At 43.2% G+C, this 19,344-nt stretch overlaps 1 protein-coding gene across 2 annotated transcripts in view; it reads right to left on the bottom strand.

Moving 5' to 3' along the window:
• Nucleotides 1-17,890, bottom strand: part of FAM171A1 (family with sequence similarity 171 member A1) — an 88,747-nt gene extending 70,857 nt beyond the window's left edge. For both annotated transcript variants that reach the window (XM_027720591.2, XM_027720592.2), the window contains exon 1: nucleotides 17,525-17,890. In XM_027720591.2, coding sequence (XP_027576392.1) covers nucleotides 17,525-17,618 — 94 coding nt within the window. In that variant the 5' untranslated portion in view covers nucleotides 17,619-17,890. The remainder of the gene's footprint in view (nucleotides 1-17,524) is intronic.
• Between the last annotated feature and the right edge of the window lie 1,454 nt (nucleotides 17,891-19,344).

Genomic DNA, 19,344 nt, shown 5'->3' with positions numbered 1-19,344 from the left:
TTGCTGCACTTCATTACCTTTCAGTGTCTACAGAAGGAGATGTGGTCACTCTTGCATACCACCTGTAATTTCTGCAGCACTGTGTTCACAGACAGGATGGTAGAGGGGCCATTTGGTGTGATCCACAATATAATACTGTGGCATTTCACCCAGTCCCCACTTCTGTTCTGCATACAAGCACCAACTGCAACCATGCATACAATCTACTCACTCTGAAAACAACATGAAATGAGACAGACTCCCTTTACTTCCAGCTAGGAATGATTTGCTTTTCATGTTCTGCAGGTAACAATCATCCTGCTCCAGACTGAAAGCAAAGGAGACAAGGTAGACCTATGAGACCAAAGAAGTGGGGGAAAAAAGTTTAAAAAATAAAAAAATCAGCAACCCAAAAAATCAAGTACAGGCTATTGCTGGTGCCTATAATAGCTTTCAGAAAGTCAAATAAACACAGATTACTAGCAAGGAAATCTGAAGTTTATGTAATACACAAAGTCTTGAGACTATTAGCAAAAATTATGAAGTGCTCCAAAGTCTACAAATGGCCCCCAAGGAAATAATTCTAAAATAATAATAATAAAAAATTAACCAGAAATCACAAATTGCATTTTTTCTGGCATAAGACCTGTATATTTCTTGGAATTAAATATCTGTCTTTTTATTAAAAACATCCATGTCTGTTCATGCTGGGTTTAAAACATGACCGGAAGACATTTGCTAGATTAACACCCTTGCTATCATGTTTTAACTCTTTAAAGAATCACACAATAAAAAATCAGCATCTGATTCTCATCAGTTCACAATGCAGTCCATTTTTTTTATTAAAAAAATATTAACTTTATTCTTCATTCGTAATATAAACCAAGAGAGAAAGTAAAGAGTTAAAGCTGTTTGGCAGCTGTTACTTTAAACTCCTTTGGGTTTTACAAATTGCAGAGCATGTCAGTTCCTCCACCCTGGAACTTTTTTAAAACACCCAAGCAGGGGAATGTCATAGCACAATCATCTGCCATCAGTACAACAATCAGAGATATGATATAGCAGAGGACCTCCTCCTCCAAATATGTCACTTGTAATAAATTATGGTGTAGCCAGGAGCTGACTGAGACCAGACAGACAGAGAAATAAAAATTAAGAGAGTATGTAGAATCAGACATGACCTATATAGAAGTGACGGGTAAGGCTGAAGAGAGCAGTATGATTTCTTAGAGGGAAAAGATATGTGGAGAGGAGGGACAATGACAGAGCCAATGACACTCCTCACTGAAGGGGACAAGCAAAAGCATAAAACCTTGAGCACTGTTATTAAAAAGGAGCGGTCTGAAGCAGTATTCAAGCACACAACACACCAGTTTCATGTTAAAGGTGCTCAGAAAATAAAGATTAACATATGGCATTAAAACACAGCCACAGCAAATTTGGATCAGAGACCAGGTCAGCATTGCAAGACCTGCCAGGCAAGCACCACATAATCAGAGACTGTCTTTGAACAGAATGCCTGGGACAGAATGTTTTACACAAGTAAGAAATGCTTATGTTTAGAATTCTTCAAAGAAATGCCCTTTTTCCCATAAGCTCATCTTTTCTGCACATATGGAGAAAGGCTATTCCATCATACAAACATCACATCACTACATTAAGCCCCAATGTCTGGGCAATACAAACACCCTCTCAAAGCAGAAAAACCACACGAATAAAGTAGCTAATATTTAAAGATAGATAAAATGCTACCCCATCATTTAATAACCTTGCACTAAATTTACCTCCTCTATAAGAACCCACTTCCATCAAGTCCAAGCTGCCAACAATAACTAAAGAACAGTAAACTACCCTCCAATCTTGTACTCAGTATTGCAGGATAGTAGTTCTAAACCAATGCTGAGCATGTCAGCCTTTGGCAAATTAGGGTGGACACATTCCTCCCTTACCAGTTTAGAACAAGCAGCCAAAGCCAGTAAGACACAGATAAGTACCTTTCATGTATTCTCTTCTCTTTTGTTTACCTCCTTCAATCACTTGCATTTTCATGTGAACTTTTTCCCTCTGTTTCTACCTTACTTGCTTTTCTCTGTTGCACAGCTGACAGCATTAGAAGTGCTCACAAAGCAGAACTTCTGCTATTTAGCTCCCTTCCTTTTAGCAATGGAGAACACTAAAAAACGCAAAAACTTGACAGATTACAGCCCAGCAGAACCTCAGTCACAGGCTGGGGCCCTCATGCACTACTGCTGTTTACAGATATCTAACAGCCAAGCAAGAAGTTACGGCAGTGGTAGGCAGTGCAAGCCCAGCATCTGCAAGAACTGAGAGCAAAACAATGAGACATTTGTTACAAGCTCACGCAGCAAGGCAAAAACAACTGCACAGCAGCCACCATTCTTCTGAATGGAAGCCAACAAGATGATTGTCTTTTCATTTCCCCCAATGAGTTCACAAAATGTTCATAAGAATCATCCTTTTATTTTAACTATTGCACAGATTCATGCAATCTGGATGCAGAGTTACTCAAAAGGCAGCAGCAGCAGGGCTGGGGTGAGCGTGAAGAGCAGGAGCACAGCCTGCTCATTGCTGTACGTTCTGCCATACCAGCCCACAATGAAGAAGTTGCAGTTTAGGATCCTCAGTTGACAGAAAGCCAACACAACAGACCTTCTAAGTCTGGATGCAACACGCCAAAAAGAAGACAAAGGACTGGTCAATACCACAAAGATAAGAAGCCACAGGATATCACCACGGCTGTCAAGCCAACTAATCTTCCCTCAAGTATGAACAACACAGAGAAACACAGTGCTTGCTACAGCCCCATCTATGCACATCCCTCTGCGGTAGTAAAAGCCAGAGGAATGCCTTATTCCACCTACACAACAAGCATCTCTCTCCAGGAACTCCTGAGCAACCAAATCCTTCTCAATCACTTCTGATTGGGACTAAGAATCTGGGAGAAGAAAAGACACATGGATGAGAACATTTCAGAAGCCGAAATACAGATGTATTTCAAACAACCGGAAGGACAGGTTGAAACACTATCAAGTTTTCAGGGACAACTAGCTGCTTTAAGACATGTAGATGTGGCACTCAGGGACATGGTTTAATGATGGACTGGGCAGTGTTGGGTTAACTGTTGCACTCAATGATCTTAAACGTCTTTTCACATCTAAGCGATTCTATGATTCTTCGAATGAACACCCAGGTAATATAACTTCTGCAATGAACAGTTGGAAACATGAATCAGAAGCAAGTTCAAGTGAATCTGACAAACCATAAAGTATCTCCAGGGTTGACACAAGGACGGACAGTCTCCAGAAACAAGAATCAGGAAATAACTAAGCAACTCTCAGCAAAACTCCCCGATGAACTATTCATCTCCTTCATACTTCGGCCTGAGCGTGCCCCTTGCTCTAAGAGAGCCAGAGAAGCATACTGAGGAGGACACACATTCATCTCCTCTGAAAGTCAAGGTCATCATCACTATGTGAAGAAATTATTGGTCACTTCACCGAGGCCATTATCTACACCAAAGCACCAAAGCTGCTGGCAACAGAAGTCCTGTCGTCAAAAATGACAAGTGTGGCAGAAGATTCAGCTACCAGATATATTCTGAAAGGATGGCTTGGAGTGTTTACAAACTATAAAAAAGATCAATATACAAGACACATAATTTACACATTTATCTAAGTAGGCATAATTTTATTTTATATTTTATATTTCTGATAAAGAAAAATGACAGCCTATCAGTTCCAAACAAGTATACAGAGTGTACAGGAGCAGTTAGAAGTCAAGGACCTACTATCACTACCAAAGAGAAGAATCTACCAGCACTGATTTTCAGTAATGTAACTTGCAGAATAAGACATTATTCTGTCACTTTTACCTGTATTAAGAATATCTATGAAATTCCCATTCTCTCATTACGAGGTATTGTGGCTTTAGTCGAATGTCTTGCCTTACTTCGAGGTAATACTACCTTGGAAGTATGCTTTTTATTTTTCCTTTGGTCACAAAACCATCACTACAGAATCACAAGGCTCTAGCACAAAGCACCACTGCTTTGGGAAAAGAAATGGAAATACATGGAATTCACACATCTGATTCATCACCTGGTCAATTTTAGGGTGTTTTAACTACCTCTGGAACTATACTTATCTTGAAACACATAAAGAGGTAGAGTAGGTCCGATCTCTATTTTAATGCTAAGCATACTTGTGTTTCTAGAAAGGATAATTTTGAATAGTATCAAAGGCACTATCACAGCCTAAAAGATGAATTGTCTTGAACTATTGGGATGAGAGAAAAAATTCTAAATTATACAGTTTTACGTGAAAGATCTAAAAGTCTATCCGAAAAAAAGTGGATTTTAATAATAAAGTTGCTAATTTGTAAGAACTCCTGATAATAGTATGCAAATACCATGAAAACTGCAGGAAAAAAAGCCAACCAGAAGCCAGTGATGTGTAATTAGAGGTCTCTATCTGCTAGCAAGGGTTTACTGCAAATCTATTGCCACAAACAGGAAAGAACAAAACACATCTGTATGCATTTGCAAGCCAAAGCTGCTTTGAACGAAGCCAGGGAGCAGAAAAGATGACACAACTTCTGGTGTTATTGAAATAGCCACAGCAATCCAAGGACAAAATTGAAGCCAAGTGTCCTGGAGAACACATTAATTTCATAGAATAATGACCATTTACAAAGGACCATCACTGTAAATTGTTCAAAGTACAGAATATCATGCCATGAACAAATAACTGAAAATGGTGGGAAATGCATTGCAGTTTTACTACTGTGAAGTAAGCTTTGATTCATACCATATGGGCTTACAGGACAAACATGTGTGCATGTCTGCACATGTGTGCATGAATGCTGAGGTCTCCAACGTGCAATTGTAGCCATCCCAGTTTCTTAGCAGAAGTAAGAAGAAAAGAGGATTCCAACAAACAATAAATTCATAGTTTTTACAAAATCGTTCAGGACAACTAATCATACTGACTCGCTATTTTGGTCTCAGAAAGCTGGTAATTAACTAAGACAAACTAAGGTGTGAAGATAGCTAGGTATTATACTGATACTAGGTATTATGTTCATATTTGTTCTTCTCTTTACAAGGTTTTTACAAACCCCCTAAAACCTAACAAAACCAATCACACCAGTATGTGAATAATTCATGACAAGGAAAGGGATCGATGGACTTATTATTAAGTTCTTTTCTTTTTCCCTATTTTCTTTAATGTGGTATAAAACATACAGTCTTTTTATTTTGCCCTCTGGCTAAGAGGTCCAGTACATAGCTACCTCATAATGCAGTACATAGCTACCTCATAAAAATCATAGATCATCAGTCTAGGTTTAAAGCACAAAAAAGTGAAACCAAATACTATACTGGAAGCAAAGGGAACATTCTTTACGAATGCAATTAGTTATCAGCAAACTTCCTGAAATCAACATTTATCAGTGTTGCCTCATTCTTTGAATTAAAATAATTGCTTCCTATGGTATTTTCTTGTAACTACAGACAAGTACTAACTTTTTAAAAACACCTTGAATTTGAAGGGTTTTATCCTCCAGCTGCTTCAGAGCACGAAATGAGATTCTGATGTTACCTGTAACATCAAGTTTGCAAGTACGTTTGAAATACAATTTTAAAGCAGTCTTGTAAACTAATCTGTAGGTTGTCTTTCATCAGACTGAAATAAAGCTAAAAATTAAGCTCACCTCCATAGAGAAGGGAAGGTGAGGAAAAAAGCAAGGAGAAAAGGAAGATGTATCTTAGTACTTGTAGCTGGAATCCATTCAAATTTCATTTCCTACACAGGAACTTTAACATGCCTTCCTATCATCTTTATGCTTTCTCTTTTTGCCTCCTTTTTTTATCTTCTTACTTTCTTAACATATATATATGTTCAGAAACCAAGCTTGCCATTCATTCTGAGGGCAAGTGGGTGTGTATGTACTTACACAAAAAAAAAACCCTCAAATTTGAACATCAGTGCAGCAGGTGGGAGCTGCCTGCTGAAAGCAAGCCCAGAGAGATGACACACTACTGTGCTGCCCACTGCCAGGCACCTATATGGCTTTACCCTTTACACTCATGCAAGTGCAATGAAGAAACGAATGGAACTGCAAGAAGAAGGTGAATAAATCTGAAAAGTATTTCACAAGGGTCCAAGTAGAAACTCCATTACTGAGTATCGGTAAATTCACTAAAAGTTCCCTAATTGTTAAAGTAAAAATGGCATGAATTAAGACCCAACTGTTGTGTGGCCTTGATTTACTTCCCAGCCCTGACCTAGACAATAGATCATCATGGTCACTGCACTTTCTCTTTACTCCTGACTTTATTTTCTGCACAAGACATATCTTCCTCATCCTGTGACTAGAGAGCAAGCAATGAGTGTTTCTTCTCCAAGGAAGATACACTCTTTTATTAATTCTAGTTTTTATTATACACTCAAGAGGCTATAAGAATAACTTAAAGATGCAACTTAGCAAGAGAAAGTGCTATTCCTGTTGGCAAACATACCCACCTCCTTCAAAGCCTTTGGGTTGTTAAAAGCTGTTTGGAATTTTAACAACATTTGGAGTAACTAAGGCTGCACTTCACTGTCTCCACAAAGACACACCAGAAAGTAAGCAATGATCTGCAACCTGACACTGTCAGATACCATTTGTTTATAGCCAGCTCCAGATGTAGCAAAGCTCTTTCAGGACAGAGTATTTAGAGTATATCCTTACTATCTGTTAACCTTATAGCAGTAGACAGAACTGCATGAAGTAACAGTGAAGCAATGAGATTTTCTACCCCATGTCAGCATCATGGTCAGGGAACACCGCTGAGCATTTGCTTTTCCTCCCACTCAATATATTCCTCCTTGGAAACGCTAACATACCACAGGCACACAGAGCACTTGGACTGAAGAAACATCTGAGGGAGTTTGGCCATAAGAATTTTAGCTTTAATATTTTCCCCCATGCAGTTAGGCTAGGGGTAAGGGAAGATGACTCTTGATCATTCTGAGCAGCTAACTGATGCAAGACTTGATACCTGAATGAATTAGATATTAAAATGCATCTTTGTTTATGTGCAATCATCCATGGTAAGCAAAGATTCTCTATTGCTCTGAAGGAACCTACAGGGCTATCACTTATTTATCAGTTTGATCTTGAGAGCTTATATATACTCTTTTTGGATTTTTCTTCACCACAAAAGAATTTATTAAAGTACAGCGTATTCTTAAAAGCATGCGTTATCTTGCACATGGGAATAAACATTACCCCTCTAGGACACCACCACAAAAACTCAGTTACCTAGACTCTCACCCCTCAAAATCCAGGGATATTTTTCTGTGCATAGAAAGTCAGTTTGTGACATGACACTACTTGGATCCCTTTTCAAATGACAACATCTGCAGAGAGGGCTCACTCAGCTCTTTCAACAGCAATAGTAAACCACACCTTAAAAAAAAAACAACAAAAGAACCAAACGAAAGAAAAACCCCCAAGAATCACTGAAAGATTAATTACATACTCATAGGTAAAATTACTAATTAAAACAACATCTCCATCAAGATTCTGAACATAGCTAAAGAATGTCAAGTAGTTTTTGCTGATGTAAAGCTTCACAGAGTAGATATTCAAAGCTGAACTAAAGATGGAAGCCTTATCAAATGTCTAGAAAAACTAATAGTTTTCAACAAGAATTTTAGTACATCAGGTTCTTTCCCTTCAACAACTGATTCTTAAAGTATTTTTACGAGTTTAATATTCCAAAGCCTGCTGCAGCTATAACTCAACAGCTTACAGCAATAAGTAAACTGGAAATTCATCCCATTAGAAGTTCTTACTCCTACTGCTTCAGGCTGCTTGAAGAAAGTGTATCTTTAATTTTCATGTAACCTGCTAATGTCAATACCTACATTAAGTAAGCCTAATGCCATAGTTCCCTCTAAAAAGTTTTAACTAGTAGTATACTAAATAATGAAATAACTATCTTATAAGACCAAAGGAAATTTTAACCTTTGAAGAAAATGAGTGTCTTCAAATTAAAGTTTTTACAGTAGGGAAAAAGTTACAGTCCCCCACACAGGTACACCACAGAACAAAAAAACTACAGCTCTCCTTTCAAACATCTGTGCTCATGAGTCCTGTAAATCATACATCATGAACCTAGAGACTGACTCTAACTTATTTGCCAGGACCTCAAATGCAACACCACATGCTGAAATAAGCTGAGTTGCAAGAATATTCTGGGTACTAGCAGTAAAGCTAAAAGAGCAAGTATATTGCTGTTTTTCACTGTCTGTCAATGTTGTTAGCACAAGTAGCTTTTTTAACTACTGCAATATTTGCCCAGGTCAGCATGCTACTCAGCAGGTTCCAGAAGTTGCCAGGAGCACGACTCAGAGGGAAGTAAAGCAAGCAACTGTTGCTCCCATCTTGAGCTGATGTCTCCCATCCTGCAAACACAACGCAATGCCTGGACAAGTTTATCCCCTCCCGTCCTTGTCTGCCTCAACCCCTGCAGACCATCAGTCCTGTCTCCAGAGCTCCTGGATCCATTTATTTCCCTAGCAATGCTTGCCCAACTCAAACACAAACAAGGAAAGGCCATGAGCAGTCCCTAGCAGGCTCTCCTGCCTGTCATCAGCAAAAGCAGTCCAAGTCTTTCAGGACAGGAGAGGGCCAACACAAGGACAGAAGAAGGAAGGGTAGGATTAGGAATGAAAAGTTCTTATCTCTCAGCAGACACTCCAATCTAAGAGACATCACTGCAGAAGTGCAGTGACTAAGGAAAGCAAGGCAATTATCTGCAGGAAGGAGGGAATCTCTCCAGCTGACAGACAGATCAGAGGAGTGACTAGACACTACGAGGCCTCATGTGCTAATTACACCAAATCATATGTTGATGGCTAGCTGGCAAAAGTTACTTTACCAGAAGGCTATTCTAAGTGCCTCTACTGCTCCACCACATTTCTTTGGCATTCAAATGGGCCAAAATACATCATTTTCTCTCAAGCCATTCAGAACATCCAGGTACTAAACCATCTGTTACCCTACAAATGGGAGAAACACTCATGAGCACTACATCTCACAGTTCACTTGAGTTGAAACTGTGGATGAAACTCTGTTTAAACTTCCATGAAAGGTACAAAGTGGAATATCCCAGGCAGGGACAAAAACCTATTCTGACAGAGACATAGACAGTTGCAACTGAAAGTGTCCTAAATCATCTGGCAGGACTCAGATCCAGGTCTGCCAGCATTAACTGCTACAGCGTAGTTTTTTGTCTACTGTAGGCAAATTAGTTTTTAAGACATTCTTTTGCTTTTACTTCGAGCAATGAGGTGCTATCTTGTTTTTGGACAATAGTAATTTCCTTTAAGCAGTAACTTTTAAAACAGTGAACTTGCTAAATATTGTACCTTACATATTATGTTCTAGTTCTACAAAAAAATTTAATTATGCATTCACGGGCATGAAGTCCCTATTTTCCTTTACCACCTCCTCTCAGCCCTTTCCTCCGCACCAGCAATAGCATTTGTATAATTCTGATTAATCCAACCAGGGAAATGATCCAGGTGAAGAGAGAACTGGTACATACAGGAGTTTTCAGTTGGATAACTTCCTTGATCTGGTTTACTACATTGATGCCAGTAAGAGAAAAGAGATAAAGGTGAGAGTAACAATGCAGTTTAATCCAAAATAAATCAACCCTTGGGAATACAAAACTAATTAAAAGCACAGCAAAAACACGTAGACAAGTCCAAACAACTCTGCAAGCCTCCATATTTGTTTCTAAAGATTTCTTTTTGTTTATTTACTCCTGGGAGTGAAACACCCAGGCATAATAATAAGCATAACAAACATAATGCTACAAAGACAAATGGTTTAGAAATGTAAATAGACAATAACTCTTGTTTGAACCTTGAGAAACACAAGATAACCCAGCCAGGGAATCCAAGAGTGTGTTCCTTTACACAGTTTATTACATTGTATATATTCCGTAGCTCAAGGCCAAGCCAGAGGGCAACACCGACCTCATGAAACTTTCAGTTACAGTATCTGAGGGAGGATTCATCTGACTAAATGAGGGCACAAACAGTGTTGTATAGGCTGCCATGCTCGTCAGTAGGGATTCACACAGCAGGATTCCTCTGACCAAACGTACTTACTCCAGGTTACAGGAATGATACTCAGTTCCATTAGCTGAGAAGATTAGATATTCACGTCTGTAAAAGGACCGCGGGTGACTTGCCAAGATGCAGACGCTGCAGACACCCTCCTACCCCGGACGACAATCACGTATCCCCGTGTGAGGAATCTTACATCCACATAGCAAGTACACACAGAGATGACATGTTTGGATCTTAACCTTTCACTTTGCACAACTGTCCAAGAGGGCTGGATAGAACTGCTGATACATTAATTTCCTCCCAGCAGCAGTACGAACGCAGCATTTACCTTAATATGGTGCTGTTTTCTTACCAAGTCTCACTAAATCACTTGAGAAATACTTGTTGCAGTATTAATATGTGCCCTTGCTTATAAAGGATGAAAGACACTGTGTTTTCAGTCATGACAATCACAAAGGTGGGATGAAATAAGAGGGAGCACCAAACACCACTATCACCTCTGTTAATTACTGCAGGAAGAAGAAAGGGCACTGTTTCCTTTCACAAAACGGGAGTACTTTCTGCCTCTACCTCTTATTTATCTCAGCATTCACTGACTGTCAAGGCAAGCTCCCCTTTACTGTTAAAAATTGCTATTGTATTACTTACACCTACCACACAGTACAGCACCTCTCAGCACTCCTGCAACTAGAACTAAACTTGAAGCATTTTGCACCTTATTGGATTGAGCTCCTTTGTTGTCCCCAAGTCAAAAGGATGCTGCTACTTCCTTCCCCTTGGCTTCCCCCCATGCTCCATTTCCTCTCTGCTGACTGCAGTTGCCACTGTGTCTCCTCAAAGTCAGGTTCCTACAGGGCAGAGAGGCTGAGGGTGGCCCCTACAAGTCACCCCAGTTCCACCCACAATGTGGTGTCCATTCTACTGTTATGTGCTCTTGCCTCCCCATCTGAAGAGCAACTACAGCAGAAGAGAGAGTTTTCCATGGTGCAGATTTCTACTCACAGTGACAGGGAGGCTTCACCTCCCCGTGCACGAGGTGTACAAATAATGAATAAAGACAGGATTTCGCTCCCTAGTATGCCTCCACAGTATGGCACAGGCAGTGACAGCTCACAGAACTGCAATAACTAAGAGTAGGAACAAGTAAAAGACAGTTTCGGTGTTGGATTTCCAGGGACTTTTGTGTGCTGCCTGTAGAAACTGCTTCTATTCAAAACATACTTTATATCTACAGCAGTTCTGTTTAAATACACCCAATCCCTCAAGTAGCAGGGAGCCAAATTTAGAGACTATACTGTATATAAATTAAATTTTCCCTTCAGTTCATCTCAAGATCTCTTGCTCTCCAAGCTAGCAAGAGTGGAATGGATATATCTGAGTCAGAACATCAGCATTTTACATTAAACGAAACGTTGCTCTATGTTGAAATATACTGAAATACTCCTTTCAAGGGCTCAGATTTGCCATTATGTCAGCTGTGACTGTCTTACTATTTTAAAGTGAAAGATTCAATGCACTTAGTAAAAGCAACAAGAAATTACAGTATGCTCACATTCTTACGGCTCTATAATTAACAAATACATACATATTTTCCAGTTTCTAATAAAACTAAAATATTTTTACAGTATTTGTAAAAAGCATGTGTATAATGCTTATTACCCATGCACAGCAAGCCAGACATTGCATTAACTGAAAGCTTAATGTAAACCAGCTTTCAGGAAAATGTTTCTGGAATTTCTGAAGTAAAAAAAAAAGCACTCTGTTCTCTTTGTCATTTCCTAAAACAAAATGTTTTAGTGTTTATTATTAGTGTGTATTATACTTAGTGTTATTAAACCGATATGTTCTAGTAAAATACAACAAATTTACGCAGGCTTCTTGCCCCCCTTATTTGTGCTCCCTGGCAGGTAAATGGTAAAACCACTGAGACCTGTGGGAGAAGCAGAATACCAAAGCAACAGCTCTCTCAGAAGTTGCCTTTTTTCATATCCGAAGGCAGAACAGATATATACTGGAGCAAAGGAAAATTAATCTTACAAAAATGTAGCTTGCATAAGGTAATGAGTGTATACACCAATAGAAATACTGAAAGTGCACACGTTGATTTCAAGTTGCAGGTATTTTTTAGAGATTACTTTGTTTGCCTTTGGCTGACTGGAAAAATAACTCTCCCTAAATTATACGCTTGAGATATGCAACAATGTATTGATCAAATGTACTAGAGCGATTTGAAATGTGGAAGAGAAACAACCACACTGCTATGCAATGGCCAGACTTCAAGCAGGGTTGTTGAGAAATGCCATTAAAGCTGAACCACCAAGCTACCAGGTACTGCACAAACCTATTGTGACAAAACCTATGCATTGAGTTTCCTTGCCATGCATTTTCCTCTTGGTTTTCTTCATGCACCATGACTGGCTAGTCATTGCCAATAGAAGACAAGAGTAAAAAACTACTCTGAAGTTTGTACTAACAGGAAGCAGATTGACATTTCTGTTCCTCCACGCACCAAAACCATAAGAGATTTCCAAAGTTTTCCAACAAATCTAAATGCACAATCCTTCTTTCTCCCCAGCACACAAATACATATAGCCAGGCTTCTGTTAAACTAACAATTACAATTAACAATGATAAAATTGCATTTTATTGCTACCAGAAACCTCTCCTGCAGAAACACGAGTGCTATTTGAAACCATTCACCTGGCCAAAAGTTGGCACAGAAAGCAGCCGTTACTAAAATTTCATGAACCAGGTTCTGGTCTCAAGCAGGAAGAGGCATCAGTGTGGGGTTTACAAAAAAAAAAAAAAAAAAAAGACAAGTGAGGAGGAAGGAAAAAGGTTAGTTTAACCTTTGTGTTAGGTAACAGATGGCAGTTTACACCATCTCAAGATGCAGGTGGACAAATGACCACAGGGAAAGCCAGCCTGTGAATTTGCCATCACTTGACACGTGCATACACGCGTTATTTAAGGTAAGCTGAATCACTTACTGCAAGGTACCACAAGCCGAAAGGGTAAACACAAATGTTTAGGAGAAAAAGACTGCAGTTTTAAACCCTCAGATCACCTAGGTAACTTGTTCATCTGACTGAGAGAAATCAGTTACTAGGCATTCGCAGGCATTAGCAGTTCAAGGGAAACAAGAAAAAAAACCCCAACAAACCAACCAATGAAAACCTAGTGCTTACCTGGATCTGACAACTGATAAAACCAAAAAATACCTCATTCTCATTAAGACTTTACAATACTATCTAGTACTAAGTAAACAATTTGCTCCTCCACTAAAATAAAGCAATGTCTTTTGCGCTGCTTTAGAGCAATTTAGCTTCTACTCTGATGAGTCCATTTGTGGTCTCAATGAAATAAATGTTTGCATTTGAAGGTCGTCAGTAATTTGCAGAGACAATACAGCAGTGCAAGAGGAAAGAGAAAGACTTCATTTCTGCATCATTTAAACTCTATCATCATGGCTAAAACTGCAAGGTTGGGATAACTGGCTTTAAAAAACAAAAAAGCCAAGAACTTGAGGGCCTCCTCACAGCTGTTACTGTGCTGCCCAGAAAAGAAGCCTTGCAGAATGTCCAGCTGAAATGGTTGTGAAGTTAGCTTCCACAATGTCAAGTACTGTAATGGCTGCTTGCAAGCAGGCAATTCCAAACAGCAGCACTCAAGCATCAACACTCCTGTCCTCTGTGCACACAGAGGGAGGAGATACTATGAATTCTGACTAAGCAGCAACAGCTGAACTTTTATTCACCACCATAACTGGGGAAAAAAGTATCTGCCTTATCTCATTCTGGCAGTGTGACGGTGGGACATCCTGAGCATATTCATCTACTGGGTGCTATTTATTACTCAAATGTTATTTTATTATTCATAACTTCTTCTAACTAATAAAATAGGAAGATCAATTAAGATAAGAGTTAAAACCAATACCCACCACAGCAGACAAAAGTAATACCAGATTTCTGCACTATGACACAATATTCTAGGATTTCTCTTAAAAGAGCCTCCCCAGTATCTACGAATGAATGATCCTCATCTTTACTGAGAAGCAAAGTTTGTAGGCAGTGAAGAAATTTAATCCCTTCTCAAATTACACTGATTTTGCTTACATTATCCCTGGGTTAGTGCTACCTCTTCATAGAACTGTTAAATTCCTATTTGCCAAGGTTCCCTAAGTTTAAAAGCGAACTGTTCATGTGAAGAACACGCACTGTGTATTTTGTGTACTCATCAGAAAAATCACCAATGTCAACAGCAATGCAGTTTAAGGGTTGGCTTGGAGTTTCTTAATTAAAATTGCTACACATTCATTTCAGCATTCAAACAAGTTTAAGCTCTGGTATACCTGATAAAACAATTAAAAACCAACTAAAAAAACCAACCAACCAAAACCTCAAAACCATCATTTATTCCTAATCTGAAATACTTGTCAAGTTTTATGTATTTGAGAGAAGTTACAGAGGTAAAGCCTTACCAGTCCTAAAGTGTGCCTTCATGGATGTCTAAAGACCTCTGTGCTGGAGCTCTAAGCACCAACATCAACAAAAATTAACAACTCAGCTGTGAGGATTTTACCATATGAAAGAAAACAAGGTACTGAAAGTTAGAGGGTACCTTTGTGACCTTCAGAGGCCACAACAGAGCTGCATAATGAATCAAATAAGGTAAGAGTTGTGCCAAAGTCATTCAATTTTCTAAATAGTGTGCTAAGTGCAGAGCTTAATTACCAGTACTTTCCATATTCACAAATTACATAATCAGTCTGGCTGAGGAGAATTTGAAGCTGGGACTGTCTGAGAGCAATGAAGGAAAGAAATGCTTGATGCAAAGCATCCCTCCTCATCCCTTCCTTAATCAGAACACTGACTACAAATCCTACCCTTCAAATAGCTCCAAATCCGAGACTTATTTATTTGGTCTGTTAACATAGACATCGAACATCTTAACTGCGTCTCATCTAATCTGTTCCACCACAAGGAGGGTTCTCCACCCTAGTCTTATATAAACTGTCCAACAATAAATACTGCAGCTGAAGCAATTATTCCCTAATGGCATCCTCTGGCTTTCTCACATCCACCTTTATTCCAATCCCTTGGTCTTTAACTAGTATATTCCCAGTCACAAAGGGAAAGCCAGTCACCTGCAACCATCCCTGAACTTTCACAACAGCCCTTCACCTGTACCTACAGCTATCACCAGGGTGCTAAAAGGGCAAGAGGGAAAAACAGTTGTTTTAGGTTTTACAACCATTTAGCACTTCCCTTCTGTGCTGTGTGTATAGTATTGGGAATGTACCTGGTGCTAAAACTGTTTTCCCCAGAAAGTGTTCACACCTGATATTCAGAAACTTACTCAAGGCTACAAGCTGGTATGACATAAACTTTCAAAAAGAGATTCACAGTAAGTAGCTGGTAACTAGAGAGCAGAATAGACTTTGATATGAGATCAGTTATACATATCCTCTTTTACCAATGTACATGTCCAAAGACTAAAGATTAGGCTTGTAATTGGGCTTTGGAAAATGAAAATATCTCTGAAAACTCACATGTTCTTACATGGAAGATAAAATTAGACCATTCTATTTAGATAAGAATGTTCTCTACTCACTGACATAGCTGCTATTACTTAAATAATCAGTCATCAGTCTTGATGTAGATGTAGCAGCTACAGAGACAAGCCTTTCCACACCATCTGAATTGAGTTTGACAACAGAAGATGAAATCGACAGGGCAGTTGAAAGGCACTAATTTTGCCAATACCTCACCACTTCGGTGGCATACATGAAGGAGATCTTCCATATTATACAGAAATTACAATAGATTTTTATATTATCTTAGTATCTGAAGTGATAGCCTCATGGGAAAAACACAGCTCTGGTTTTCTGGTATGCTTATCAATACACTCAGTGTATCCTGAGTTTAGTGGCCTTTGAGTTATAGTTTAGTACTTCTTATCCAGAACTCCTATTGCTTTGTCCTTTAAAAAAACAGGCAGAGTCTGACATTACATTTAATGTTAGACTGCTTAGCATGGTAGGTTTTTCCACAAGACACCTTTACCTTTTGACTACTCTGTATGAGAGCACAGGCCCACTTAGATTTTACTCAGTGTACCATAAACAAAACCACCAAGAGTCCAAAAAAGATTACCTCTAATGTCCTCCTTCTTGCAGCAAGGAATCGCTTACTGATTCGTACCGACATGCGAGGCAGGAAAGCTTTGAGGAAGCAGGACATCACCCTTCGCATGGTGCACTCCCACCCCAGCACAGCGGGAAGGGTGCTGCCAGCCCGCTGCCACGAAGGCTGAGCCGGCGTACGATCGGTCATCCCAGATGACACGTTTAGACACCTGACAACACCTGCCACAAGGCCAACACTGACCACCGGGTAAGGATGCACTAGCACGTCTCGTACACAAGTTTTCTGCTTCCTAACATACCCACGGTCCCGGCAGGCACGATGCTGCCGCAAGATCCCTGTCGGAGTCCGTCGGGAGGAGCCCGACAGAGGGGGTACGCTCCTGCCACCAAACGCAAGGCGGAGGATGAGCGGGGTAAGAGGGTGTCTCCCCCCTCGCCAAATTTCCACAGGACCGAGGGCTGGAGGGCAGGTGCACCTCGCCGGCCGAGGGGCTGCCGCCCCACGGCACAGGTGAGGGTCGGGGCAGCGCAGCCCAGGGCAGGACCCGCAGCCCAGCACAGGAGCACCAGGAGCAGCCCCAGGTGGAGGGGGAGCCCCCGCGGCCCCTCGGGCACGGACTCGCTGTGGCTTCTGCTCCACGCTCGGCCGAGGGCAGAGGACGACCCTGCCCGGCCGGGGAGCGTCTCTGCCCGGCTGCCCAGGGGCGGCCGTGACAGACCCCGCCCGGCCGGCGGGAGCCACCGCGCCGAACAAAAGGCCCGGCCGAGGCCCGGAAACGTCCCGGGGCCGCGGGCCGAGCCGCGCCGCCAGCGCGGGGGGCGAACCCCAGCGCGGGGGGCGAACCCCAGCCCGGCGGCCCCGCACGGCCTGCGGCCGCCGCTGCCCCTCGCCCGCCTCTCACCGCCGCGTCGGGCCCTGCAGCGGGCACGGCGGGGAGGGGGAAACCAAGGGAGAAGGACGCAATGCAACAGCTCCGGCGGCGCCGAGGGACGGAGGGTGGGAGGGGGCAGCACAATAAGGCCAGTGCAGCCTCTGCCCCTGCCGGTAACAAAAGCTCCCCAGCCGCAGGGCTACCTTCGCCTCCCCGGGCTGCGGGTCTGCGGCTGGCGGTGAGAGCCGGGAGAGGTCTTGCACCGCCGCCCACCCTCCCCACCGTACCCCCGGTCCGGCCCCCGCACAATGCAGCCCCCGCCGCCCCAGGGGCCGCCGCACAAAGCGGACCAGTCCCGCCGCCCATCCCGCACCGACCTTGAGCCGCCTCGGGCGCCCCTAAGGTTTTGGTCACCGCCTTCCACACGTTGCAGCCCAGCAGGCAGAGGAGAAGCGCCGCCGACCTGCTCATTTCCACCCGCCGCCGCCAGCCGCCGCCAGGGAGGGAATCGCCGCCGGAGCCGCTGCCCGGAGGAGGAGGAGAAAGAGCCGCATCAGGGGCTGGCCCGCTCCGCGCCTCCCTCCATGTTGCCGTGCGCTGCCCCTCCTGCTTTCTCCGCCTGCTGCATTGTCGTCCCGCCGCTGCGCCCCGGCTCCGCGTCCCGCGCTGTCCCCGCGGGCGGCGGAGGCGGGGGGAAGGAGGGGGAGGCGAGAGCACTCCGCGGCTCCGCTGCCTGTCCGCCTGGGTTTATTCTTCAATTCCCCGCCGTCTATCCCCCCGCTCTCCCGGCGGGAGCAGCCCGGGCTCCCCGCCCGCCCCTTACCCCTTCGCGGCACCCCCTGCCCTGCCCCGCTTCGCGCCGGCGGCGCAGCGCCCCCTGCCGCCCGCGCCCCGCCCCGCCCTACCCCGCCGCGGGGTCGCGGCTGCCCGGCGGCAGCGGCTCGAGCCCCGGCCCCGCCGCCCCGGCCTGGCCCCGCCGCCCTGGCCGCTGCCCGGGGCAGCCGCACGGCTCGACGGCCCTTCGCCAGGTGCTGCCGCGCTTACCTGCCGCGGGGGGCCGGGTCCTGCCCGGCCGCGCCCGCCGCCCGCTCTCCCTCCCCGAACGGCTGCAAAATGGCCTCCCCGGCGATGCCGGCCCCGCTCGCCGCAGCCAGCGGGAGGGACAGGCGGGAAGGCGGGCGCGGTGCCCCGCTCCCCCGCACGGCTCGGACGCCTGGGGTCGCAGGGTCCCCCACGGCCACGCGTGACCCCCGGCCGGGGCCCCCGCTACTGCTACTGCTGTGGTATTTAAAGCGGGTTTTAAAAACGCAACGACACAACCAGCCACAAAGCAACAGCAAATGCACCCATCTAATGTTTTTAACGCAAAATTGTTTAAAAAATGCTATTGCAAACGGCACGGGAACGGCGAACTCTGGGTTGGAAACGGTGGCATTGAGGGCTGAGATCGGGCACGGCGGCTCCCGCCTCGCACCGTGCGGGGCACGGCCGGGGCAGCGCTGCGGACACTGCCCAGGGCAGGACAGGCTCCCTGGGGCTTCCTCGCTGCCGTGTTGCACCTTCCACAAAAGCATCTCTCGGAGTGCTTTTCTCCAGGCCAGCGGGGGCTGAACACAAGAGCACAGCCGTCACTCCTCCCTTCCCGGGCTCTGCTGAGCATTATGTGTCCTAAGGGAGGGAGAACAGGCGCTCCTCATGTTTCCTCCAGCACAGAGATTGGTGCTACAGACAGCTATTATGGCAAGTCTTTACACAGCTGTGCAAAGCAAAGCCTCTGCCTCCCTGGCTCACGAATTTCCCACGATCTGTTCCCAAATACTGACAATGCTTCAGTTTGCCTGTAAGACTGAAGTTCGTATACCTACAAGTTTAATCTCCCCAAGGTGTCTCGAAGCTTCAGGATTTATTTGTAATATCTATTTTTAAATAAAATCTGTCAATAAAAATGCAATGCGTTATACGTTGATTTTTAGAAAGCAGTACACTTTTTTATTTTGTCACTTCAATATTTGACCAGAGTAGCTATACCATAACCTACCACAAGGTTGTTCCTTTTATGAATTTTATGAAATTCTAGTGCCCCAGAAGTATTAAAACTGATTTTCCGGATTTTTTTAGAGGCACTACAATTGATTGCAATATATTTCACTTTGGTTTTACCGTTTAGTTTTTCAAATACATTTTCTGAGTGTTGATA

Source organism: Pipra filicauda, unplaced genomic scaffold (genome assembly GCF_003945595.2).
Source record: "Pipra filicauda isolate LSUMZ 115617 unplaced genomic scaffold, ASM394559v2 scaffold65_size3143899_pilon, whole genome shotgun sequence".
NCBI classification, from domain to species: Eukaryota; Metazoa; Chordata; class Aves; order Passeriformes; family Pipridae; genus Pipra; species Pipra filicauda.
This window is presented reverse-complemented; position numbering and strand designations above follow the sequence as displayed.